At 42.4% G+C, this 27,553-nt stretch overlaps 1 protein-coding gene across 1 annotated transcript in view; it reads right to left on the bottom strand.

Annotated features, from left to right (window-relative positions):
• Nucleotides 1-27,553, bottom strand: part of Kif6 (kinesin family member 6) — a 355,828-nt gene that overhangs the window by 176,382 nt on the left and 151,893 nt on the right. The window contains exon 10 of the mRNA XM_023720189.1: nucleotides 24,699-24,802. Coding sequence (XP_023575957.1) covers nucleotides 24,699-24,802 — 104 coding nt within the window. The remainder of the gene's footprint in view (nucleotides 1-24,698; nucleotides 24,803-27,553) is intronic.

Below are 27,553 nucleotides of genomic sequence, written 5' to 3'. Positions count from 1 at the left end.
TAGGACAGATATACAGCTACCTTCTGTTAGTTCAATGAGAAGAAAGGTCTGCACTAGTATTGTTTGGGGCAGGTAATCTGCAGTACAGTGTAAGGAGAGCAGAGAGGCCAGCTGCCTGAGCTGCTGCCGCTCCTTTTGCTCTCTCCACACTGCCTTGGAGCCAGCTGAGTATGGACTGAAAGCTCCAGTAATTGTGAGCTAAATGAAATAAAACTTTCCTTCCTTAATTTTGGGTGTCGGGTATTTGTCCCAGCAATGAGAGAAGAGTAACTGAGACACAATATAACAGCATTATTGACTTCCTCTCATCTTGTTTTCTGAAATTCTGTATCATTTCTAATGTTTTTTTTATTCATTTTAAAATTTAACAAAATCCTAAAAAAGAAGAGGTTATACTGGGACTCTTATCATGCTCCTGAGTGGGAAGATGTAAGACTGTAATCTCAAATCTAACAATAAAATTTAAAGTAAAACCCAATAAAATTTAATGCAATCTTTCAGAAATAAAATATATACATACAATGCACAAAAGTTTGTATACAACATTTAGGTGGAGGGGTCCAAAATCCTCTAAAGTACATCTATGAATGTTATGGCTTACATTCACACGGTCCTCCCAAAGCCTCCTGTATTCAGAGGTGACGGTTTTGGAAAGTGATTGGATTAAGGGGTGCTGCAGCTGACTTTCTGTTAGGAGTGGGGTTCGGGCACAAGCAGCGGGCCCCAGAGGAGGAGGCATATAGCTCCCTCCAGCCCCTCTTCTCTCTCTGCTTCCTGGCTGGCACGGCATGAGCAGTCCTCCTCCACCGAGGCCCTTTTACCAGGCTGTTTCCACCTTGGAACCAACTGACTATGGCCTGACGCCATGAGCCCAAGGAAACCTCGCCCCCTTGAAGCTGTGGGGGTCTGGTCCTGCATGCCAGCATTGAGGAGTGAGTCTAAGACGGGGGTCTCGCAGGAACCCTGCTGGAGAGGTCCATGTATGGTTGGTATGGAAGGATGTCACAATCAAATGAGAAACACAAGTTAACAAAGAGCAAGTAAAGTCTGAGTCAGGCATGTTTATACTTAGTTGTTGAAAACCCTGAAGGGTGATAACCAGATTGTACTAGTTATTATTGCTGAATGCTGGAATTGCAAGTGGTTTTTATCATTTCTATTTTCATTCATCTATTATCACTTCTGCGTAAGGAATATGAACTGTTGGTAACAAACAAACAAGAAACAAACACTTTACAATTCTCAGAGCAAATGTGACAAATCCAATGCATACTCCCTCCCCCTTTTAGAGACAGACTCTCACTCTAGTTCAGGCCAACTTTGAACTCACTATGCAGCCCAGGCTGGTCTTAGCCTACAAAGTTCAAGGATTACAGGTGTGCACTCCCACTCCCTAGCTAATGAATACATTAAAAAATCTTTTATTTATTTATTTGGTACAAGGTCTTGCTATGCAGCTCAGACTCATAGTGATCCTCCTATTTCAGCCTCCTCAGTGCTGGGATTACAGGCATGTGCCACTACGCTTCGTTTTGGTAGCCAGCTTGGTGTGAGACTAGCATGGCATGCGGTACTGGGGATCAAACCTGGGTCCTTGTGCTTGCTGGGCCGGCGCTTGGACTGCCAAGCTATCTCCCTGGCCCAGTTTTAAAAACTGAATTTACAACTACTCCAAGTTCCTTTTCCTCCAGATAGTACTCTGGGAGAAGGATCCCTGTTATCTGCTTTTGGATTCCTAAAGTGAAATTCACAGTGGAAACCTGAAGCTGTTCTTTCTGTCGTGTCCAGATGGGCCCAATCTCTGAGATGATCTAACCCGTCCTGTGACGCATCTGTCTGTGCAGTGGCTGGTGGCTATGCCTTCCTCTGCGTAGGCTACCAGGACCAGGTGTCAGGTACTGCTGTGATTTATTATTTCCCTGAGTACACATTTCCACACTGTGGGCCTTCTTCAAGTGGCACAACCCATATAAAACTGTAATTAGAACAAACATTTGTCTCAGGAAGTCTTAAAAAATATCCAGCTCCATGTATATGCAAACTTTCCCTGGGAAAAAGTTATGGGGAAAAGCAAGAGGGTTTCCAATAAGCAAAGAGAATTAGCTTGAGAAAGCATTTAGTAATGAGAGCAGTGAGACTGCACGTTCATGTTTTCACACTCAAGACTTTTTTTTTTTGGCAGAACCGGGGATTGAACTCAGGCCCTTGTGCTTGCCAGGGAAGCGCTTATTCCACTGAGCCATCTCCCCTAAGACTTTCTAAGGTAGAAGCCAGTACTTGGACTTTGGATGAAAGAGCTATCTAGGCCAAAAGAATCCAAAGCGTCAACCGTAATCCAATAGATGGAACCGCCATTCACGCCTTATCCTTTTTTATTTTATTATCTGCATTTGATTTTCATTCGTTTATCCTATTAGAATCTAAAGGACTTAAAAATTTTTGAGAATAAAATAATCATTAAAGTGCAGACATGGCCCTGAGATGGAGACATGCCTTTTTAATCATATTAGATGACTATTTCTTAAGAACTCAAATGCTTCCACAAACTACCCCAGAATAATTAATGCAAGCTGTAGGCCATGCTTTTAGTTTTGGCTTTAATATCTTCAAAGTGTAGTGTCAAGACCAAAAACACTTTGTACCAAAGAGGAGAAACTTCATCTGTAGTGAATTACATCTCATGAATGATTTCAGAGATCTAATTTCTTATAAAAAACGAGCGAGAGGCGCATTAGCCACTAATGACCTCTGGATATTTAACCCACAAAAGTTGAAGTCACTGCTGTATAGCCAGCCTTTGCTAGAACTCAGGAAGCGCATCCAGAGGCCAAGAGATGTGAATTACAACCACGTTAGCAGATAACCCAGCAACTCTGCAGATAATGGGGACCTCTCTTCATGTGGTATGAAAGTCACAATGGGATAAATGCACACCATGACGTAAGATGTTTCTCAATTTTCTACCACTGAGCTGTGTTATATAAGCTCTATATTGAAGGCTTAAATGTGTCATTGCATAAAGGGGGATTCGAAGAAGACAGAGAACAAAAGTCATAAATGTTCTATGTTATTCATTTTTACATTTATTCAGAGAGCATTTAGTGACTATCATTATGTGAGTGTGGGGTGTATAAAGATGAACTAGATATCCAACTTCATTCACCTTAATTTCTCTTGGATTCTTATAAAAAATCTTTGAGGTGGTTGTGTTAATCGTGCTTTTTTTTTTTTTTTAAACTACAGTATTAACTGATTGTTTTTAAGCCAAAGAGATTTATGGAAATTATGCAAATAAAATAAAATTCTAGTCATAGAAAACAAAGCTGAAATAGGGTTTCAAATATTGCATCAGACATATTTAAGCTAAAAAATTATCTGTGGTTTCTATGAAACTCAAGCAGTCATCCTGCATTATTTGCTAAGTCTGGCCACCATAAGCCCAAAAGACAGAAAGTCCTCAGGATTCTAGTTCTAGGCCGACGAGTGGGTGCTCAGGACCAGGCTGCACTGAGCTGGCCATGCAGGGCCCCCGCAACTGCTCCTAGTTAATAACTCACTCACTGGTAATAAATCTGAGGCTAGGCCCAATGTTATCATTTTTTTTCTGAGAGAAGAAAAAGTACTCCAAGCACTGCCTACAGCATCTGAATAGTTCCACAGGAATAATGCACTACCTTTTCGATTGATTTTGAAGCTAATAATTCAGAGAGTTATAAAACTGTTTAGAGCCCTTAGGGGGGCTACAATTTGTGAAGACTGATTTTTTTCAAGCAAGCATCCAACATGGTAGAAATCTATGCAATTCACATCACTTCTCTGGATCTGTTTATGTATCTTTAAAATAAGGAAATCAGACACACAGTGTTGGTCACATCAAACCCTCTAACTGAAATGTTCCTTGGGCCAGCCTTGCTTTTTAAAATTCTGTCCTGGCTCATGGATCTGCTAAGAGATCCCTATTCTTCCCAATGTAACTTCTGCCCCCTCCAACTACTGTAGCACTTCTCCTGCAAAATGCATAATTTTTACCCCATACTGCAGATATTCCAATGCTTGTTTTCCTTACACACTGAAACTTTCTAGAGCCTGTGACTGTCAGCAGTTCCCCTCAGTCACCTCCATCTTGCCAACCTAGCACAAGGGCCTTGTTTTATTTAACACACATGTGGTGGCCCGAGGAGGCAGCTTTTTAAAGGGCATTTTTTGCAGAAATCATTGGCTGAGCATTTTCAGATTCAAATCAGGTCTTCTAGAATTTCTTGCTTTGGACAGATTTGAGCACACAGGAATAGCTAAGGCAATGAGAATAATATTGATATACCCCTGGAGTTGTGCAATTGGCTCTGCATTGTAAAAGGCTGGCTGTGGAGGGAGCAGATAATCTATCCCTACATTGAAAATAAGGTCTGTAATCAAAGCACAGCCAGCGTAAGTGCACAGGGCTACAAGAGATGGAGGCGGGGCCAGTCCAGATGGGGCAAGAAAATCTGCCTGCCCAGCAGCATGCACAGATTCTACACATGGGCTATTACAAACCTAGCAAGGAAAAGTTATAAAGATGAATTGAAGTCCTTAGGTATTTATAAGGAAATAGACACTCAGGATGCTAAAATATGAGTATCAAAGTCAAACCTTTCAGAAATAAATACTGTGCTTTCCTAAAGTGGTGAAGAAACATGATGTCCTGGAGGTTCAAAGCCCAGCTCAGCAGAGAAAGTGAGTGCTATACAGCACCCAGAGGAGAAGCGAGGGGACCCACAGGCAGGAGCACGCCCCTGGGCAGTCTCTAAAGAGGAACTTGCACGCTAGGTCTCCCTGGCTCTGCACGAGGTGACCCATGGCTCCTCGGCACTGCTGCAGCTCCTAGCTGTGGGACCTTCCACAGATGCTGGGTCAGAACGTGTTAGTGTGCGCCTGACCCAGACAAGAAGCCTCCTGCCTTCCACTTTTCCTCTGTGGCTGATGACAATGAAGAATGAGCAGGCAAACTTGGGGGAAGTCAGCTGCTTGACCCAAAGGATGACGAGCAGGAAAATGAGGATGCATCTCTGTTCTTGGCACATGTCCTATAGGTTAGTGGCCCCATGATTACTTGAACTGTGAGGAATTTCATTATTGGCATGAACCCTTGGGTTTTATCAGCCATGGCCACTTCAATATAAACCATCTGATCAAGTCAAGCACTGGTCAGTGTACTTTTTTTGTTGTTATTGCTGGCTCAGCCCACCCTGAGGGTGGAGCTGGCACGTATGTGGTGCTGGGGATCGAACTGTGGTTCCCTGCGCCTGCCTAAGCTTGCCTAAGCAGGCACTTTAGACCACTTAGCTTTCTCGCCGGCTCCCAGGTCAATGTACTTCTAACATACACACAAATCAAGCCATAGGCAGTGGGTGGATATTTACTTTATCTCTTAGAGGAAAAGGATACCTTTCTCACCAGGGGACAGATTCAAGGCCTTTCCTTGTGTCCTGTTAGATATCCCAGGCAAGATCATTTCTGTATAACACAGTAAGAAGAAAATCCAGAATTCCAGACAGGGCTTGGTTTCTGATGTTGATCAACACAGAAAAATCGTGCGGGTTCTAGAATATGGCTGAGAAGCAGAATGTAGGCTTAAGTTGCCACTATGAACCTCACATCTTCATGGCTCAATGGCCAGGAAAGGGGAGTCTGGACCCCGACGGAACAAGAGCCCAGGTCTGCTGGCTGAGTGTTATTTGCCTTATGTGCTACTGTGAAATTTTTTTTAGAATATATATATTCTACATTATATATACATGTATATCATCGAATGTAATAAGTATTAGCAAATGCTGAATAAATAGTATTATTAATATCATGATAATCACTTCTGAGTTATTTCATTATAACTTATGAAAATGTCATGAGGCACAGAATAATTACTTTAATAACTTTAAAATATTTTTAACTAGCTTTATTTTATTTGATACCTATACTGATACATACCCAATTAGAAAACAGATTAGAAAATACAAAAGACGAAAGAATCCATCCTGGATCCTGGAACAGTCCTGTGAAATGTGGGCGCCTACTTGCCAGACTTACCTGTGAGCATATATACCAACATACGATGTGCTCATACGCGCATCCTCTGTTACAAAAGTGAGAGCATCCCATAATACTGCTTCATAAACCCACCAATACAGTTTGGCCATGTCTCCAGGGAGATGAATGGGACCCCATTAAAGGCACCAAGACCTGATTTCCCATTATAAATGGTGTGGTGATAAATACTATTGTGCATACAGCTTTGTGTGTGTGTGTCCTTAAAGACAAATTTCTAAATGCACAGTTACTGGGTCTACAAGCACACCCATAAAAACAGCTTGTAAGAATGCTTTTCAGGGTTGCCCAGCCAAGGGGAGCAGGCTAAAGATCTCCTCTGGACCCTCCCAGGTCCCAGGCACAAGCTCCAGGAGCCCTGCCTGCACCCCCCTCCATTCCCACGACACAGGACAACGTCATCTTTGTTTTGACAGATGAGATGTGCAAAGAGTTCCATTTTATTGTAATTTGTGTTGCTTTAATAATTAGCAACTCTCTTTACAGGCAGTTTTGGCTACTAGATGGGGGCACGGGAGGAGTCAGTTGCAGAGAGAAGGGCAGCTATGCGGCTGCAGAGCCCAAGCAGGGCTGTGAATTGGAAAGAGAAATGAGCATGCAGCCCTGCGCTCTGCGAGGTGCATGCTGATGGATTTGTACAGCACGCCCAGAGGAGCACCTTCGGGAGGCACTCACAGGAGAGGATGGTGGGAAAGAAGTGGAAGCCAGACTTCTCCAGGAAGCTGTGGACCTTGACGTTGGCAGCGACACATTTTTGAGGATGACAAAAGTCACAAACATGCTTAGCTAGTGACAGACACAAAGGCAGCCACTAGGGAAATAAGGCCAGTGGGACGGGAGGAAGGATGAAAACCAGAAGGAGTAGAGAAATGCCTTCCTCAGGTCACCCCTGAGCACAGTGGCTCAGCACTGAGCTGCCAGAGCAGGCACAGATCATTTGCTAGGCTGATCCTGCGGCTGTGAGCCTCTCCCAGGGTTGTCTGCAGAGGTCTTTGTCATCTATAAGATAAAATGGCAGAGAGTAAGCCCCAAATTCTGCAGGCAGCCTGGCCATGCAGGACGGGAAGGGCCGTGGCTGCTCGGGCTCGGGAGAGCTGGACATGCAGAGGTGAGGACAAGTGCTTTTATGGGTGCATCTTGTGTTTCCTTCTGGTGGGCCTTGTGTGGGATCCGCATTTTAAATTCAGATTTCCATGGCATCCAAAGACACAATTCTATGTCATCTGTCCTTGCTGCCGCCACAGCGCTAAAGGGCCTGCCAAACTGCCATTTCTAATAGGCATCAAATTAAAAAGTAGAATTTATCCTAATGCTTAGCTGAATTAAAAGATGATACCATCCCACAGTCTAATGAATGACATAAATTAGCTTTGTTCTATTTCAAGTCATTGTTACCGTGATTAGCATAGTGTGCAGGTCCTGCACTAGAGCTCTTTAACAACAATGATGTTTAAAAACTGGATTTTCTCCCAAGTTCTCAGATCTGTAACAGACAGACAGGTATCTATATGGTACAGAAAAGCCAAAATACGAGCAGTGGCTAAACTCAGGCTTGGGAGCAGTGCGGGGGTCTGTAGACATTTACTGACATTGGGAATGGACTTTTTTTTTTTTTTTTTTTTTTTTTGGCGGAACTGGGGATTGAACTCAGGCCCTTGTACTTATTCTACTGAGCCATCTCCCTGGCCCCCAATGGACCATTCTTGAATCAGGTTATTTAACTTTATTTAAAAATGATATGCACAGACAGTTACTTGAGTAAGCAATTAATCTTTCTTTCATGACTTTCCTTACACTCCTGGTCTCTACTGCACATTTTGTACCTCATTACTTGTCTCCATCTTTTATTTGTTTCTTCAAGAGCAGAGACCAGGCACCCCCACAAGGCACCCCCTGGGGAGGCACCAGGCTTTATGTGCGTTCTGCTCCTTTGGCAGCTTCTCCTGTATGCCAAGAGGTGTCAATAACACTCAGAATCATGGGCAAGACCCTGGGGGTAGACCGGGGTCTCTCATTTTCAGGAGAAGCAGGGCCAGGAAATCAAATAAAAGAAGGATTCTTCAACACCTCTTCTCAGGAACCTCAGGGAATGAAGCTAAGACAAATGGTTCCCTCTGAACTCTCCCTGGCCCACAGATTTGTAAGCAAATTAGATAGATTAGAAGATACATAAAAAAGTTAGGTTCCTAATTTATGCAAAGAATTAGCATCACCCTTGCCTCAGACAAACAAACAAAACCCAAGTGAACAAATAAAATCTTTTCCAGAACAACAACAAATCGACTCAATTCATCTTGCCCACTTATAAGATTTTGTGGTGTTCCTTAACCATTTTATAGTATGTTTGAGTAGTTTTAGTACAACTATTATGCAGATGTTGAAAAGCTAAATTCAGAAAATGGAAACCAGAAGGTTTTGTTGACATGGCCAACATCCTGAAAGAAGGAACGGAGAGTCCAAAATAAAAGCAACCGGGCAGTACCTGAAAGAAGCATTAAGGTATTAAAACCAAGCATTGCATGCTAGACTTCCACAGAGAGAGGCCGAGAATTCCAGCTGGCGGGAATCCTCAAGAAGAAGGCAGAAGAAGGAACATAGGCTTGGATTCCACACCTTGAAATTGGCTATAACGCTTACCAGCTCCTTGGAAAGCCATCAGGAGAAGTCTTCACCAACATCTCTGTCGCATAAAAAGTCTGTGATTTGTCCCATTCACTCAGATATGGGTATGGACATGGACTTGTCTTCTTTATGGCTGTCTGTATTTTTAGAATTTTTACAATGAGTACGTTCAGCTTATCTTCCTCTGCACATTATATTGTATAAGCCCACATGCACATATTTGCAAAAATTTTTAAAAGAAATTTGCCATTTTAGTTTAAGTAGGTACAAAGTTTATGCATCAGCTGTCTTTAGGATTCAGGCTGCTACTTTATGTTTTGAATTCTGGCCAGTTGTTCTTATCCAGAGAGTCTGTGGAATTCTGTTATGGTTAAGGAAGTGGACACTGAGATGAAAAGCAAACAGTTCCAATTTGGAAGCATTTGCGAACATTCCATTCCGGCAATTTATAGTTTTTGTTTTATTTCGGGCTTTTAGGTCTTCAGCCTTAAGTCCAGCATGTAAGAAAAGCAACCATCCGAGATGACTGATTAAAAATCGATAACACTCCAGTGCAAGTACACAAAATAACACAAATATTAACTATGAAAATAATGTAAAGCCAGCATTCCAGAAGCAGATGTAATTTAGATCTCAGACCCAACTACGCACATTGTGTAATGATTTGCTATATGCCAAGAAGAATATTTGTTTTTAATTTAGCTATGAAGTTCAATGTAAAATTGGAGTTAACAACACTAGGCATTTTTTTCTCCTGTTAATTGGTTAGACAACATTATGTAGTCACTTGGAGGCATATAATTGACAAATATCATTAATTCTCTTAAAGATAACCTTTATTTTTCTGTACAAGGTTTAGAAAATACATGCAAGTAAAAAAGCTAAGACAAAAATCACTCACAAACCTAGTAATACTTGCACATTTTTTCATCGGGTACTTTTTCTGTGTGTGCCTACCTAGATGTATGCACATTTTAAAGAACGACAAGAAAGCCTGGTGACAGTGAAGGGGCAGAGGCAACTTCTCTGTTGCTGGTGACAAATGTTTGTTAGTGAAGTGAATTTGTCTACAAGAATAAAAAGTGCACCAAAGAATCACAAAGAAATAAAAACAGTATTAGCGGACCCTGATGGAATGGCCGCAGGTTGGGTGTTGTGTTCTGGGAATGAATTACCTCTATGCTGTCCCAAGGGCTTGTTATGGCTTGCGTCAAAAACAAAAACAAAAATAAAACAACAACAACAACAACAACAAAAACCAAAACCGTCCATCCAGAGGATCTTGGTGTAGAGGCGGGGCTTCTGGAACATGGTGGGGCTGGTGATTGGAGAAGGGATGGGCTGGGGTGGAGCACACCACTAGGCGGCAGGGCTGGAGGAAGAGACGCCCCTTCCCAGCTCCTTCCCCTCTTCCTGGTCTCTCTGCTTCTGGCTGTCGCCAAGTGGGCAGCTCTCCCCACTGTGATGTTTCTGCTGTGGGCCCACCTGATCGTGGACGGAGACGTCCGGAACCAGCAGCTGAAGAGCAAACCTTCCTCCTTTAGGGTGTTTATGTCAGATGTTTCCTCCCAGGGATGAAACTTGACTAATACGCAGTGTAGGTATCACTGCTGTTCTCTCGTAGCAGAGGATGAATCGGGGCCTGCAGGGATGAAGTAACTGGCACGCGCATGATTAGAAGAGTGAACTCCACAGAAGGAGAGACACCGTTTGAACTTTGCTGATCTTCCGCTGCAAGGAGAGCCGACATTAGAATCCAAGTCTCTTGACTTCCAGTCCCTTCAAATATATTTCCTCCATCTGATCTTAGTGACCCTTGAAAAACGCTCAAAGAAGAGTTTGGGGCAAAATTCTGTGCATCTCTGAAGCGTCCCTGGCCATGCATGCTTGTGAGATCAAATTCACAAGACCCGGCGGCACTCAGGGTAAGCCGAATCCACGCACACTGAATGGAAACATCAGGAAGGGGTTTCTGTGGACACACCACAGATGTGTGCCTTGGAACAGAGGCCCAAGAGGTCTGCGATGACCGATTCACGGGAGAAGCCGGGAGGGAACGAGCGCCAGCAACACTGCCCACCACTCCATCCAGCACATATTATCCGAGAGCCTCCCACGGGCCAGGCGCCGGCTCAGGCCGCAGGGACACAATGGGATCAAATCAGCTGAAGTCTCAATCTTCTGGGAAGCTCACTCAGATTAGTGGTGGAAGGTGCCGATGGATAACTAAACACTGCTGTGAAAGAAGACAGCTCAGTAAAAAGGAAGAAGAGTGGCGGCGGAGGAGGGCTTCACAGAAGGTGGCCCTCGGAGTCTTCCTGATGGAGACAGTGGAGGGACGGAGTGGGGAAGAAGGCTTCCGGGAGAGAGGGCAGGGAGCCAGGGAGCGAGGGAAGCTCGGGAGGAAAGGGGTCCTCGGGGCCTGTCCAGGGCCAGGTGGGGTCCTGGACGGTAAGGAGTGGCCGTTATTATTAGTAAAATCTATGTAGTGGCAAGGAAAGAGGCACAGACTTTCTGGAAACTTTTCACTTCCTAATGAGCAACCTGTGTAGGACACAGCTGAGCCATGTTCCCAACAACTTACAAGAAGTTGTTTGCAGTTCTGTGGGGGCAAAGTTGGGACTCTGTCTGTCTCTGTCTGCCCCTCTGTCTCTATCGGTCTCTGCCTGCCCACCCGCCGGCCTGACTGTCCGCCTGTCTCTGCCTCTCTCAAGCTTTAGGTACAGTTCCCTCAACTCCATTCGTCCTACCTCCACAGTGGAAGACACTTTTGAGGAGCAGCCAGGGAGGCATGCCACATTAATAAAACTCACACAGCACATGGCACTTTGAAATATACTTTTAACATTGATTTCACAATTAAAACCACTTTGGAGGCTTGTGACAATAAAGTGGGTGTCAAAAGCATAAAGCACTATCGATCCGGAATCACACACCAACAATGGACTCTTGCTACAAAAGTGCTTTGGTGTCTGATTCTCACTAAGTTACTTTAACTCAAACATGGTGGGATTTTATTTGGTCTTTCTTTTTTCATTTCTCTTTTGAGAGAGCCTGAGAATCACACTTTGTGACTTAGTCACACTACATCACTGTGGTGATGGGCCTCAAATTAAATGGAGATGGCTTAGATTTGAATTATCTGTTTCGAAGTTTTAAGAACAACTTATCAAATTTCAGGTTCAAAAGCGCCGCCATACCTGTAGCCGAAATTTGTTTTATGGTTGTAATCCCGTGCAAATCTATTGAGGGACTGAATCCCATTAAACTTTTATTAGACTAGCCAATAAAAAAAAATTTGAACCGTAAGTTGAATGTGGTGGAAATGACTTCTCCTGATGTGACCTTTAAATGCTTACTTTAAAAGTCAGAAAGCAGAGATGGTGTTTCTGTGCAGTGCTTCCTCTATAAAGTCTTCTCCCCTGTTCCCTGTTCCCTGGCCTTCCCTAAGTGCTGCCAGCTGTCTCTGCCCAGGTGTCTGTCCCAGCAGGTCACAGCAAGGAGCACTGTCTGCTTCTTGGCTCCTGGCTCCTGCCAGGTCAGGCTCCTGAGGAGCTAACATAAGGTTGGATGTCGTTCCAGCGGTACCTGCAGCCGGGCTTAGTTAAAACCAACGAATAGGGGCTTGTGGGTTAGCTCAGTTGTTTTGAAGCTCCTGCTTGGGCAAACTCAGTCAGGGGCAGGGGACCGCAGTTCAACCCCCAACTCTACAAGCCACACCAGAGCAGCCCTTAAATGCAGCCTGAGCCAGAAAAAAAAAAAATCCTTTTTGAATTAAAAAAAAAAAAAGACCAATGAATAAAGATTTGAATTTGTTGTACTTCAAGGTGAGATTTCTGGATTGGGTCTTTAAATTTTGGGGCCCTAAGTTTTTTAGTTCTTTATAACTTCTAGAGAGCAGACCTTTGTTAGAGTGCTTATTAGTTAAGATTTTTTTTTTTTCCAATTTGTAGGTTGTCTTTTCACTCGGTTGGTAATTTTTTTTGATGTGCAAAAACTCAATAAGAGGAGGTCCCAGTTGTTAATTCTTTCAAATATTACCCATGCAGTTTGATTTTTGTACATGAACTGTTCGCCTACTCCTATGTCTTCAAGAGTTCCTCCTACTTTCTCTTTCAGGAGATTTAGTGTTTCTGTTTTAATGTTTAGATCTTTAATCCATTTTGACTTTAGCTTAGTGCATGGTGATAGACCTGGGTCGTTTCAGTTTTTGGCATGTAGAGAGCCAGTTTTTCCACCACCATTTGTTAAAGAAGCTAACTTTCTTCCAGCAAGCATGTTTGCCCGTGTCGAAGATAAGGTGGCTGAGTGTGTTTGTAGTTGCTTCTGCATCTTCTAATCTATTCCATTGATCCACGGAATCAAATCATTTTTTGACAATACTATGCTGATTTTATCAGAGTAGCTTTGTAGTATTTAGATAAAATCATGTCTGCATCTTGTACTATGAATAACTACTACAAAGACAACAATATGCAATGTATTAATTATTGTAACTGTCCTACTAACTTGTTTTGAAACTGTCTCATTGCTATTTCTTTCTTAATAAAATTAATGTTAAAAGAAGGTGAAATTTATTTGCTGGAAAGTGGAGATTTAAGACTCTTCCTCTTGGTGTATTTATTTGCACTTATATGGAAGGTTGGCCATCAAGGAAACCTGATTAGTATAAAATGCATCCTTCAGATGCAAATTCTACTTTTGAGTGTTACTACACTGTGCATTTAGTTTAAAGCTACTTTTAGTTTGAACTATTTAACTGTGCCAAGAATGACTTTTAAAAAGAAATCCTGTCAAGTAATCAGGTAATGGTTTTTTCCAGTTAGCTAGCCTGATGCTTTTAGATGCAGCCCGGAGGTGCATGTATCAATGGTCCATTCCATTTTTACTGCTGTGTAAGACTCCCTTCCATGGCTGTCACTGTTTGCTTCGCTGGCTGAGGAGCAATGGGGTTGTTTTCAGTTCTGGTACAATAAGGTTGTGGTAAACATGCACGTAGAGCTCTCTGTGTGGGCCACGTTTTCACTTCTCATGGATAAATTCCTAGAAGACTACAAGGCTTACGCCTGATTCATATTACAAGACACTGTCAAATCGTCTTTCCCCGGTGGGCTCTCAGCTCAGCAGCACTTGCTGTGGTCAGTTTTAACAACTATCCTAATAATTACACGGTATTGTTTCATCATGTGCATTTTATTTCTCTGATGACCAATGATGTTGAGCTCAGGTGTTCTTAGTTGCCACAGGTATCTTCTGACATGATGTTTGCTCATATATTTTGCCCATTTTTTAGCCTATGTTTTTACTTTTGTTTTCTTATTACTTAGTTGTGGTAAGTTTTGTAAGTATTCAGGATCCAGGTCTTTTATCAGATCTATGTATTAAAAATAATGTTTAGAAAACAAAAATACATTGTTTTAAACTTTTTCTTGATAGAATCTTCCAAAGAGCAAATGTTTTACATTTTGATCTCGAACTGAACATCTTTTTTTAAAAAATTATACATTTGGTACAGGGTCTCCCTATGCAGCTTGACTTATAGTGATCCTCTTGTCTCAGCCTTTTCAGTGCTGGGATTACAGGTGTGCACCACACCTGGTTTCGTTGGCTGGCACACCATGCCCAGGGCTCTGGGGCCAGCATGGCATGCAGTATTGGGGATTGAACCTGGTCCTTGCACTTGCTAGGCAGGTGCTTAGACTGCTGAGCTATTTCCCCAGTCCCATCTTTTCTTTTATACTTTGTACTTCATACGAAAATGACACAGATTTTCTCTTATCATCCTGTTTTTTTAAATGTGTATTATCTCTAATGTCTTATCTATTATTTCTATACTCTCTTTAAAATAAATTAAAATACAAAAAATAAAAAGGACAAGGAAAAAAGGTTTATTGAAAGGAAGAGTTAGTGTTTAATTGTTTGATCAATTCTATCTTTTTTTTTAGAAGTTGTATGTTTGTGTCTATGATCTAGTTGATTTTATTTCCTCTTCCTCCTCCTCTTTTTTTTTTTTTGTGCTAGTGATTGAACCCAGGACCTTATGCATGGCAGACCCATCTTCTACTACTACAATACATTTCCAGCCCTATGATCCAGTCCAAATAAATATTTGTTTATGCCCCAGTATAAGGTATGGGTGTTCTTCTCTTACTAATTGTTTTAACTGTTCTAGGCCCTTTACATTTATGCACAACTTGAGTCAGTTTTTCAGTTTCTACATTCAAAAAGAAGGCTGTTGAAATTTTGAGTAGGACTGCATTATAGCTATAGTTCAATCTAGGGAGAGTCAGTACCTTGGCACTGAATAACTTAATCCATGAACACAATATACAGTTATTTAGTTTAATTTTTAATTAAACTAATTAAATCTTTAATTTTTATAGTATTAAGCATACAAACATCATACATATTTTGTGAGGCTTTTCTTTAAATATTTTACATTTTTTGATGCTAATGGCAATGAACTTTTTATTTCAATTTCTCACTGTTCACTTTATACAGAAATACAATTGGGTTGATATATTGCCTTTGTGTTTTACCATGTCCTACACTCATTTTATTAGTGATAGCAACTTTTTGTAGATCCTTTGACGTTTTGTGTACAGAAATCATATTTTCTGTAAATAGCTCTACTGCTTCCTTTCCAGCTGTTTATATGTTTTATTTATTGTTCCCCATACTACACTGACTAGATCTTTCAGTATGATGTTGAATTTAAGTAGCAGGATAAGACGTCCTTGTTTTATTTCCAATTTTAGGGAGAAATAATGCTTTCCTTCACTATTAAGTATTATAATAATGAAAGGTAACTTTCACCAAATTGTGGGAGCTTCCTTCCATTCGTATTTTGCTAAGAATTTTGCCCATGAATGGATGTGAAATTTTATCAAATGCTTTGTCTGCATCTATGAAATGAACACATTTTTCTTTCATCTGTTGATATGATGAATTATACAGATTGATTTTTGAATGCTAAGCCAGTCTTCTATTCCTGGGATACTCTCCACTTGGTCAGGATTTATGATCGTTTTTCTATTTTGTTGTACTAAATTTGGATTGTGTTAAAGATTTATGCTGGTTTGCAGCTTTCTTGTAATTTATTTCTCTGTTTTTGATATAAAGGAAGTACTGGCCTTGTAAAATGTATTGGGAATAATTTCCGCTATTTTCTACAAAAGATGGTGTAGAACTGGTGTCATTTATTCTTACATGTTTGGTAGAACTTTCTGTGATGCCCCGGCCTATGATGTTCTTGGCTTGAAGGTCTGTACTATGAGTATAGCTTCTGACACAGATGTGGAAGTATTCAGGCACACTTTTTCTTCAGTAAACCTTGGAAATCTGTGTCATTTAAGAATTTGTCAACTTTATCTCAGTTAGTAAATGTGTTCTTGTACCCCATTCATGATATTCCCTTGTGACTATGCCATTTTCCACACTGCTTACTATCACTGCTTTAGGTCACAAAGACTCAGAGGACCCCTCCCCCATTGTTAGGTGCCTGATGAATGAAGATTTAAAGTAAAAAGACACAAGGAAAGGGACTAGGGTGTGGGTAAGTGAAAAGAGCAATCCAGTTGGCGATCTCTGGGAAGCCCGGATGTAGGAAGATACTATCCTGAGGATCCTGAGTATTACTGACTTCAAAAAGGTCACTGCGTTTCCATGCCGACCCTTGGCCTTGACCTCAGCATAGTATCAACTCAATACTGACTGCTCCAAAGCTTGAATCTTTAGTTTCAACCCCTTCTGTAAAGTTCCAGAATCTAGAAAGTGGGTGTGGTGGTGCATGCCTATAATTTCAGTACCGGGGAGGCTGAGGCAGGAGGAGTGTTGTGGGTTGAAGGCTAGCCCGGGCTACACAGTGAATTTAAGGTCAGCTGAAACTATGCAGTCAGCCCTGACCAAAAACCAACCAACCAACTAACCAAACAACTGCCCCCCAAAACCTCCCAACACCTCAAACAAAGAAAAACAAAACAAAAATTCCATCATCTGCTAGTTCTTTCATAGTCATTCTCCTAAAATGGCAACTCCTACTTGATTTTTCTTTGCATTTCTGCTATCTGAAATGCTCTCTACTTTAGTTATATGTCTTATGTACTACCTTCATCTCCACAAGAATGTAAGCTTCACGAGGGCAAGGAGTTTATTTTCTGTATTCCCTGCTTCCTGGCCTAGAACAGTGCCTGGCATGAGGAAAGAGTTTGGTAGATGTTTACTGAATGTATGAACTCATTACTCTTGACTCATAATTGATTAGCCAGTCACATAGCTCCTTGACATATGGTACTCATAGCCTATCATGAACCTGCCATTTATCTGTGCAACCCTATTCTTTAATTCCTTGATGATAACCTCAAGCTCCTGCCAGTTCAGTCTTAATCCAGAACCTCCTATGAGCCAGTGCTTGGAACACCAAGCTCTCCCAACGGCCCCGTCCCTGAACCCCATGGTTGATGCCTGCTGTGACTTTCCCCATCTCTTGAATTCCTACATAATGGGTTAAAGCATATATAATGAATTGATATTTAAAAGCATCATAGTTATTGCCAGCGCGTGTACTGCAGTGTTTAGTTCAATTCTCTCACTTGACACAAAATGAAGCTGAAGACTACAGAGCTATAAAACACCAAAAATGGGTAGAATTTAAACTAGAATTAAAATTTTAAAATTCTGTGTTCATTTATGCTTTTCACTATGATAATGACTTTTGTTTCATATATACATGTATGTATATTGTTTGTGTGTGATGTGTGTGTGAATATTTGGGTAAGATTTCCTCAATAAGCTAGGCATGGTGGTGCATGCCTATAATCCCAGCACTCAGGAGGCTGAGGCAGGAGAATCATTGCAAGTTCGAGACCAGCCTGGGCTACAAAGTGAGCTCAAGGCCAGCCTGAGCTGCATAGCAAGACCCCTGTCTCATAAAGACAACAAAACAAAACATTTTTAGGGGCTGGGGAGATAGCTCAGTAGAATAAGGGCTTGCCTGACAAGCACAAGGGCCTGAGTTCAATCCCTTGTCTCCCCCCCAAAAAAGATGTCCCTAATAAAACTAATTTCTTCACATTTTTGTACCTTATACTTTTCAACTCCTACAAACATCTATTAAAGTGATAAATGTCTAACAGATACTAGAGAAATTCAGGATGGGAGATGAACTATACACATAGATTTACTTTCCTGTTAGCCAAAGATCTAGATGTTTGGATGGACCAGAACACTTGGGGTGAACTTGAGCCCATGAAATCTGATTCAGTTCCATCTGAGGAGTAAAACATTGCAGTGCAGAAAGTGTTCTACACAGATTCAGGCCAGGGAGTAGTGCTTCCACCCTAGCCCAAGAGCTACAGGCTTATTATTTCACCAGGAGAACAAAGCTGTATGTGTGCAGAGTCAATCACAATCAAATCTTCACGCAAGAAGCTGTGTATAAACATTAACTTGGTGATCCCGCCTTCACCCAGCTGTCTCCTTTCAAATTTCCCCAGGGCGAATAAAAGAAGCAGACTAAAATAGCCCAATAACAAGAGGTTGACGTCTGAAATCCTCTTTGCTAAAGTATCTAAGTCAATGTAGCAAATATTTATATTAAGAACAGAAATGCTGGGAAAAGTTTCAAAAATTGATAGGGCTGGATATTAACAGACGTGTCAGAACTGCCCTGGGATGCTACACAAATGCCAGATTGATTTACCAGCTCCCTGCCATCCTTCTGAGAATCCCCAAGAGGAGAGTCCCTCCACCGTGCCAAGCAGCGCGAGCCCAGCAGCCACCAGGATGGACAGCAGGCTGGGCATCCTAGCCACTCTGCCCTGCTGAGCTGCAGACCCTGCCCCTCCCACGCTGCTCCCCTCCCCAGCCCTGCCCCCACCTGGGAGTTGCATGCACTGGGGGGATGGCAGCCAAGTCCCACTCCGGAGTGCACCTCCAGGAGCCCTGGAAGGCAAAGCTCCCACCACTCTCCTGGTGTTAAAAAGCAACGCCACATTCAGGGCAAGTTTTAATGTATCTTTCTCATTTTAAGATGATAAGGGATTTTTTAACCTGTTCACACCTATGTTGCACTAACAATCTAGCTAATAATGGAAAAACACGATGACAACAACAATAGAAAAAAAAAAAAGCAGTAAGACCAAAACTCTAATCTGAGTAATTCACAGTGTCAGTGTGAACAAGCACTGAACTTACTGCACTGCTGTAAAGCCCTGTGCCTCGGCCAGGCAGTGGTGGTCTGCAGCATTTGTTGTTCCCACCCACTGATCAGAAATCACTAACCAGACCAAGGTCATGTGCTCCCAGCAGCAGAGTGCTTGTTTCATTAAGAATCGCCAAGCTCACTTCTGTAGCTTGCTGGTCAGCATCAGGGTGCACAAGCTCTGGAGTCCTCCCAAAGAAAGCCCAGCGCCGCAGCTGAGTCTCAGGGAGAATTGGGGAACAGAGGGCCAGCCAAATAGCTCAGTGGATTAAAGCTCCTGCAAGCAGGCACAGGGGCCAGGGTTCGATCCCTGGGCCTGCCATGCAGGCCCTGTGCTGAGATGGTGATTGAGACTGGGCATGGTAATGCGTGCCTGTAATCCCAGCACTTGGGAGGCTGTAAATAGGAGAATCACTAGAGTCTGATCTAGTAGTAAGACCTGAGCACGCTGTAGACCCTTCCCTAAAGTGCAGAAGAAGAAGAAGAAAAAAGATCCTTAAAAAAAAGGGGAGGGGGAACAGGAGGATGAACCCGCCTCTACTTTCCTGACTGTGTCTCTCCTAGACCACCAGAACTGTGCAGGAATGTTCAGGTCTCCACTTATTCCTAAGACACAGAATAAAGTTCAGGCTTGGAAATGAATAGACCCACAGTTATACCTAGGCTTCTATGTACTGCTTGGGAAACCTTATATTCTTTTTTTTTTGTATTTTAGGGAAGGGTCTACAGGGTGTTCAGTCTCACTACTAGATGAGACTCATAGTGATCTGCTTGTTTATAGCTTCCCAAGAGGTTACAATTTGTAACCTCCCAAGAGATTACAAATGTGCACCACCATGCCCGGTTTCAGTGGCCAGCACTTTGCGCCCAGGGCTCAGGGGCCAGCATGGCATGCAGTACTGGGAATCAAACCCAGGTCCTTGCGTTTGCCAGGCAAGCACTTAGATCATTGAGCTAACTCCTCAGCCCTTGCTCATCTTTGTATTCTTTTCAGAACTTATGGCAATTTGCAAATGCTGGATGAAAAATGGAGGAGTTAAATGCACAAAATACTATCTGTATATTTGTTATCTATAGATGAACAGAAATCAATCCCAGACCTAGGAGTCCCTCCAGTATTTCAACTTGTTGCCACAGTTTTGTGTCCACTCTACTTCTCAGTCTCCTGTGGGCAGAATATCTGCTTGCAATTTTAATAATGTAAACTGAAAAATTCAATGTAGAATGAGGATTGGTAAATGATATAATGTACATATTATACAGTTTAAGTATCATAAATAAGATATTGCTTGTTCTTTCTGTGTCTTATACTTTATTACATTTTTGTTTCCACTTAAGTACAGTCTGTGGTAGCTCTTGGAAAGCAGCCCTAGGGTTGTACCCTTTCTGTCTGAAAGCTTTTACGTCTACAAAATGCATTTATTTCATCTTCACAGTTGGAAGCTGATTTGGCTACATTTAGAAAACTACATTTAAAGTGCTTTTGGTTTTGCCTTTTTGTTTGTTTTTCATGCGAAATTCTTGTTTCCAGAGCTGCTGCTAAGTCTGATCTCAATCAGAGTCTTAATTTTTGCTAATTTTTTCCTCTTTGGCATCTTTAAAGATTCTTTCCTATACCTTAAAGTTCTCAAATTTTTCTGCAATCCACCTTAGTACCTAAGAACTCTCTCATTCTGCAGTTTTATGGGATTTTTGGGGGGTGGGGTGGGGGTTAGTTCTAGAAAGTTCCTAGATGTCATTTTTTTGACTACTGGCTCTTTTATTGTCTTTACTTTCTTTCCTGCAAGTTTCCAGTCACTAGATGTGACATAGCTACACTCCATGAGTCCTTTTATTTTAAACTTCTCTTTATCGTTTCATCTCATGCTCTGGCTACAATTCCTTAGTTTTAATCTTCCCAACTCACTAATTTGCAACTTGGTTTTGTTTTTTATTCTGCAACTGAGCCCTCTATTAATTTCTCAGTGACAGCAAGTACATTGTCTCCATCTCCAAGGTCTCCTCTTGATTCTGTTTCATGGATGTAGTACTGTATTTTATTTTTCTGAAGATATTACTCTTCCCAGAAAGCTTAGCTCTCTGCTGCAGCAAGTTGTAAATTCCTTTTGCTTTTGTCGCTTCAATTTCTTGCTGTTGCTACTTCCATTCTTTCCTGATGATGGCTTCATCTTCCCAAGATGTCCCCATGTGGGCAGCCAGGCTCCAAGAGGCTTGAGGTGGTTGTGGGTGCTTGTGTTTCTCAGTTTTCACTGAGAACAGCAGATGGGCTGAAGACCCTGCTGCTGCAGAGAGCTTCTGTGTGACCGTGGCCTGGGCCCTCCCTACTTCTCCAGCCCAAGCCCCATGAAGGTGGAGGCACCAGGGCTGGAGGACAAATGCCCCCACTGACCAGTTCTGCCGATGCTCATTAGCTGTCCCTTGCCTTCTTCCCGCCAGCATTCCTCTAGGACTAGACCCACCGTGGGGCACCACATCTTCACTTATCCTTCTGCACACCTCAGCTCCTCCCTTTCACCGTCTGAGGAATTCCTCGGGGCCGCTAGTCCCTTGGTAAGTCTGCTTCTGGATGACAGGTGTGGCGAGGGATTCATGTGTTTTTCTGCATCAGCTCAAGACTTCTCTGGATTTGGTGCAGTGAAAAGTAGCCTAACATACCAAAATCACCCTCCTGAAAAGTATAAACTTACACTGAGTCTCATACAGGATATAGATACTAGAGAGGACGCTGGTACTGAATGGGTGTGCTGCCCTGAGCCCCCTGTGCATTTCTCCCGTCTGAGTCTGAATCACAGGAAAATACATTTCCTGACTCCTGTAACAACTGGCTTCCAGCTAATTGTAGCCAATGGGAGGCACTGGCGGATGCCTGGAAGGGGGTGAGAGGTCAAGGGTGTCCCTGCAGAGGGTCTCAACTGGTACCCAGGTCCCACCAGTGGTAACCGCTTATGTCCAGTTCCTGTTATCAGGTCGAACTCCTATAGCTGGCTGTAGCTCTGGGGCATGGTAGCACCAGCATGTCTCACTGTCCCTTCAGTCCGTGGGCTCCAGGAGCTTCTGTGTTACTGACTCTGGTGGGGGGGGGGTCTCAAAACCATCACAATTTCCTTGATTAAAGAAGATTATGGGGCCACAGAGGAACATGATGGATGATGCCGAGTGTGCCTAAGGAGAGTCACATGGAGAGAAAACATTCTCTCAGGCTTTCACAGAGAGCACATTGGCCAAGCAATGGCCGTGACTCATCCACATGGCTGACACTCACAAAGGATCTACAAAGTGCGGTACAGGGGTACAAGATAAATCCTGAGGGGACTTGACTGACCTTATCAGATATAAAAGTTACATTTCTTGTTATATAGGTCTTGCTTTATCTTGTTCTTAACCATCCAGCACAAAAGTATAAAAACAAGGTATAAAAAGTAAAGCCATATTAATATGCTGATTTGTAAAAGGCTCAAGTCAACAACTTCTGACATTGCCAGTCTTACGGAAAACCCACTACTATTATGGACTACTGGACTATTCTGGAATATTTTGCTGAATTCACACACTTATAATATTTAAATGACAATGGAATACCCTTCTCTGACAAAACTAAACAAAAAAGGGGATACAAATGAAGGACCATTTTGTATCTGTATATTCAATATAGTTACGATAGATGTACAGCTACATTCTCTTCATTCAGTGAATAGCAAGATTTGTTCTAATACTGTTTGTAAACAGAATATCATGTCTGCATCTTGTACAATGAATAACCACTAAGACAACAATATGCAATGTACTAATTAGTGAAACTGTCCTACTAATTGGATTTGAAACTGTCTCATTGCTATTTGTTTCTCAATAAAATTATGGGCTGGGGAGATGGCTCAGTAGGAGAAGCGCTTGACAAGCAAACGCAAAGCTCTGAGTTCAATCCCCGGTTCCGAAAAAAAAACAAAACAAAACAAAAAAAAACCTACCAATAACAACAACAAAAAACACCCTAACAAAACAAAATATTCAGTGTTATCTCAATAAAATTACGGAAAAAAAACCAATTTCCTTGATTAAACCCTTTTGCCGAAAGGTGTTAAGTGTTCTTGTCTTTTGGGCTTGATGACTTGATGATACAATCAAGGAAGAAGGGATATCTTCTTTGAAGGGAAAGAAATGAAGGAATTCTCAGCCACTGTTCTCAATCTCAAGGATATCCCAAATCATTTCAAGGAGTGACACGATATTCTTAACAAGGTGAGTCAAGGTAGTTTTGGAAGGAAAGCTTCTGGGGCTCGTCATATTCTTAAACACAGCACTGGAGTTAGGAAACACCACGGGTGTGTATGTGTGGGTGTGTGCACGCATGTGTGCGCACACGTGTGCATGTACCCTTTGAACATAACAGGGACCTTGCCGAAGGCTTCTCCATTTTTAGTTGTACCTCATGGGCAAACATAGTTTTTATAAAAAAACTACTTCTAGGGCCAGGGAGATGGCTCAGTGGAATAAGCGCTTCCCTGGCAAGCGCAAGGGCCTGAGTTCAATCCCCGGTTCTGCCAAAAAAACAAAAAAACCCCCAACCCCCCCCCCCCAAAAAAAAAAAACAAAAAACTACTTCTACTTCACTTGCCATGCTGGGGATTGAACCCGGGGCCTTGTGCATGTTGAGCAAGTATTTTACCTCTAGACTATATCTTTAGCCCCAAGAAAATCACTTTTTTAAAAAAACTAATTTTATTGAGAAAGAAATAACGATGAGACAGTTTCAAAACAGGTTAGTAGGACAGTTACAATAATTAATACACTGGATATTGTCTTTGTAGGAGTTATTCATAGTACAAGATGCAGACATGATGTCTTGTCTAAACACTATTAGTACAAATCTTTCTTCTCACTGAACTAAGAGAAAGCAGCTATACATTTATCCATATATATATATATATATATATATATATATATATATATCACCACAAAGTGGTCCTTCATTTATGTCCCCTTTTTTTGTGAAAATCACTTTTATTTTCTCATTTATTTACCATTTTCTCTGTTGAGGGAGAATGAGGTGAAACGACATTCATCTTCAGAAAACTTAAGGAGCTCTACTTCTTATCTGGAAATAGCATGCCTTCCGTCTAAGCCTAAGCAGCATCACCTCTGCAGGAGGGCTTTGGAAGCAGCCAGAGAGCCCACCCTGTGCTCACAGCCACAGAGAGAAGGGGGCGGAGAGAGAGAGAGGGAGGGAGGGAAGGAGGGAGGACGAGCCGCATTGTGTCACGGATAGGCCATCTGGCTGCAAATCTGAAGGCTCTGAGAGATGCCGTGCCTCTGTGAAGTCCTGAATACCTGCCTTCATGAGCAGCACAAGCGTTTGAACTGTAATCTATGGGCCATCTATTTATTAAGGGAGAGAGTTGACTTGGCATGGGATTAAACTGGTGCTTGCAGCAAGGTGCAGCTGTGCAGAAAGGCTTTTCTTGAACTGCTCTCAGGCCTGAGCCCCACAGTTGGGTCTGTCTTTCAGCTGCATGCCTATTACCCAGCCAGCCCTGCAGCTGGCGTGAGAAGGACGCTCCCACCCTGCCATGCTCTGCTCCTCACTTCCTCCACGCTGAGGCGGCGAAAACACTGCCAGCCCTCCCCTTTCCAGCTTTTCATGGAAAGCTGCCACTCCTAACCGGCGCCTCGGTGTGATTTCAGACTGGCCCAGGGGACCCACGTGCTTTGAGGTGAACTGGTAACGCAGATGCCAACGGGCAAGTTAACCCAAATGCTCACTGTGAGGTGGAAAGAAAAGACCGGGCGCGCTTACTGCCGGAGCTCCTCTTCTGTGAGCGCCTCGGTGCTCGGCTCCCCGGTGACAATGGCCAGTTGGTCCTTCAGCTCTTGGACTTCCTTCTGCAGGTGGATGATCATCTGCAGGGGGAGAGGGGAAGAGGTACGCATGTGAATGCCAGCTTGGAGGGGACAAACGGCCTCCTAAATTGTGAGCTTCCAGGGACACATAAATGGACAGAGAATGATGGAGAAGGCATTGCTATAGCTACCAGCCAGCTTTATATGGAGTCTTAATGTTGTCAAAATAGTTCTGGAATCATGATCATCATCATCATCATCATCATCATCATCACCATCATCATCATCATCATCTCTACTGTCTTCTTGAGGCAGTCTTGCTATGCAGGTCAGGCTGGCCTCGGGCTTACTTTGTAGCCCAGGCTGGCCTCAAACTCTCAGCAGTCCTCCTGCCTCAGCCTCCCGAGTGCTGGGATTACAGACATGCGCCCCCACACCTGGCCTGGAATTATTCTTTAATATAGGAACCCACTACTCCTGTTTCCTTTCCATCCTTCCTGAAGGATCCGGCCGAGACATTCAGAGGGCGTCACGCCCCTGTGTGTTTCCACACGTCTACCTGTACATAATGCATGGCGTCAGTTTTCATGCCTTCAATGAAAAATGGAAATGATACATTACTGCGTATAACTGCAGCTTTTTTTTTTTTTGCTTTGTTTTTGAGCTTATTTATATTGTTTCCTAGGGCTGTAGCTCACTAATGTTTACGAATGTGTAGTGTATCGACACTGCATTTTGTGTCTCTGTGCGTCTTGTCCACAAGGATTTTATTGTTGCTGAGGATGTCAAGATGTTCCCCCGCTGCTAGGTGAGTTTCCCTAGAGGGCACCTTTGCGCTACCACGTCTCCGTAGTGGAGCATGGGCATTGTGCCCTCATGGTACCCAGTTAAATCACTCTTCGGAGCTGTAAACTTCACCTCCCCATTAATGACATATGGATGTCCTGCTTCTCCACATTTTCAGGTTATGTCACGTTGACAACCGCTCTGTTACCAGCCTGGCAGGCGGGAAATGACACCTGGTTTGTACTTTCATAACTGCCCGTGAAGTTGACCATCTTTACACTGGTACTTGGACTGTTTGGGTTTCTTTTCCTGAGAGTCATTTACTCACACCTGTGCCCGTGTGTCAGCGAACTTGTTTTTCTTTTCCATATTAATTGGCAGGTTTCTTTAGCTATTCCAGGTGCAGATGCTTTGTTGATTTTATGCAGGGCGCCTATTTTCTTTCAGTCTATGCCATGTCTTTTTACTTTGAGGTTTTTGTTTTCTGGTTAAATGAAAGCTCTGAATTTCAATACAATTTAATTAGAAGCTTTTTCCTTTATTAGTTGTGCTTCTACATTTTCTCAATATCTATCTTACCCAAGCCATTGCAATATTTTCTTATATGGTCTTTTAAAAGTGTTAAAGTGTCGCTTTTCACATGTCAGTGAATTTTATTGTATACAAGGCATGACAAAGATCAAGCCTCACTTTTACGTGGCTACTGCACAAGGTCGGCTAGTAGAATTCTGTTCTGCAGCATGCTTGCATGGAGAAGCCTGCCTGTTCCGGGGCATCTGTCAGTTTCTAGACACATGGAAGCCCCACACTTGCAGCTACTCTGTCATAAGAAATTGTATCATTGTATCTAAATAAGACAACCCCCTTCATCTTGCTCCTTTATAAGATCAGAGCTGGTTGTTCTTGACCATTTGTTCTTCCATATAAACTTTACACCCAGTGTGTCAAATTCTGCCAAAGGCCCTCTTCCGATTTGTACTGGAATTATATTTATCTAAAATGTTAGCCTGGTAAGACGTTGAGTTAACAATACTGTACTGAACCACACCATCCGTGAATTTAGGAAATATCTCTGTTGACTCTTTCCAATAAAAATGTATAATGTTTTCTAAGTATCTTACGTGTCTTTATTATCTTTTGATACAGAGTCTCGCTACACAGCTGGACTTGTAGGGATCCTCCTATCTCAGCCTCCCGGCTGCTGGGATTATAGGTGTGGGCCACCATGCCCGGTTCTGGTGGCCAGCACGGCACACCCAGTTGCGGGGCTGATGTGGCATGTGGTATCCAGGATGGAACCTTGGTCCTCGTGCTTGCCAGACAGGCACTTAGACCGCTGAGCTAGCTCCCCAGCCCTCTAAGTACATTTCTTAAGACATGCTTATTTTATTCCTTCTAACGCTTCACCTTAAAGTGATGTGTATTATAAATTTTTGGTTATTATGTTTAATCAGTTTGAAATGTTCCCTTATAGTTTAATGAATTTTGTCAACATATGGATGAATGCTTAATGTTATCAAATCCTTTTTAGGCAACTGGCGATGGGATCATACAGTTTTTCTCTTTTAAAATGTGCATGAGATGAATCACTTTAATTCATGCGATTATCTTAGTATTAACTATTTCAAATACACCAAAAGGCATAAAAGAATCATTGTGCTGTCTTCTTAGCTTCAGGGAATACCCACATACCCAATACCTTGAGAAGAAACATTGAGAGCCCTTTCAAGTTCTCATCCTGTATAGCCTTCCTTAAATCAATACCCATTATCATGGGTCCTAAATTTGGCTTTTATTTGTTCCTGTTTTTCTTTTACTATATCCACTGATACATTTCCTAGTGTCAGATTATCTTTAAGCTCCTGAAATACCCCAGGTAGGTCATGATACCATAATATGACACCATAATGAAAATTCCTAAAATAGAAATTAGCATGCTGAGCCCAGTGTTGCCTTCTCTTTGAATACCTGGTATTACTAAAAACAAAACAAAACAAAACAAAACCAAAAAAAAAAAAAAAAAAA

Source organism: Octodon degus, unplaced genomic scaffold (genome assembly GCF_000260255.1).
Source record: "Octodon degus isolate 3935 unplaced genomic scaffold, OctDeg1.0 scaffold00005, whole genome shotgun sequence".
NCBI lineage: Eukaryota > Metazoa > Chordata > Mammalia > Rodentia > Octodontidae > Octodon > Octodon degus.
Note: the sequence above shows the minus strand (reverse complement) of the source record. Positions and strands in the feature narration are given on the sequence as shown.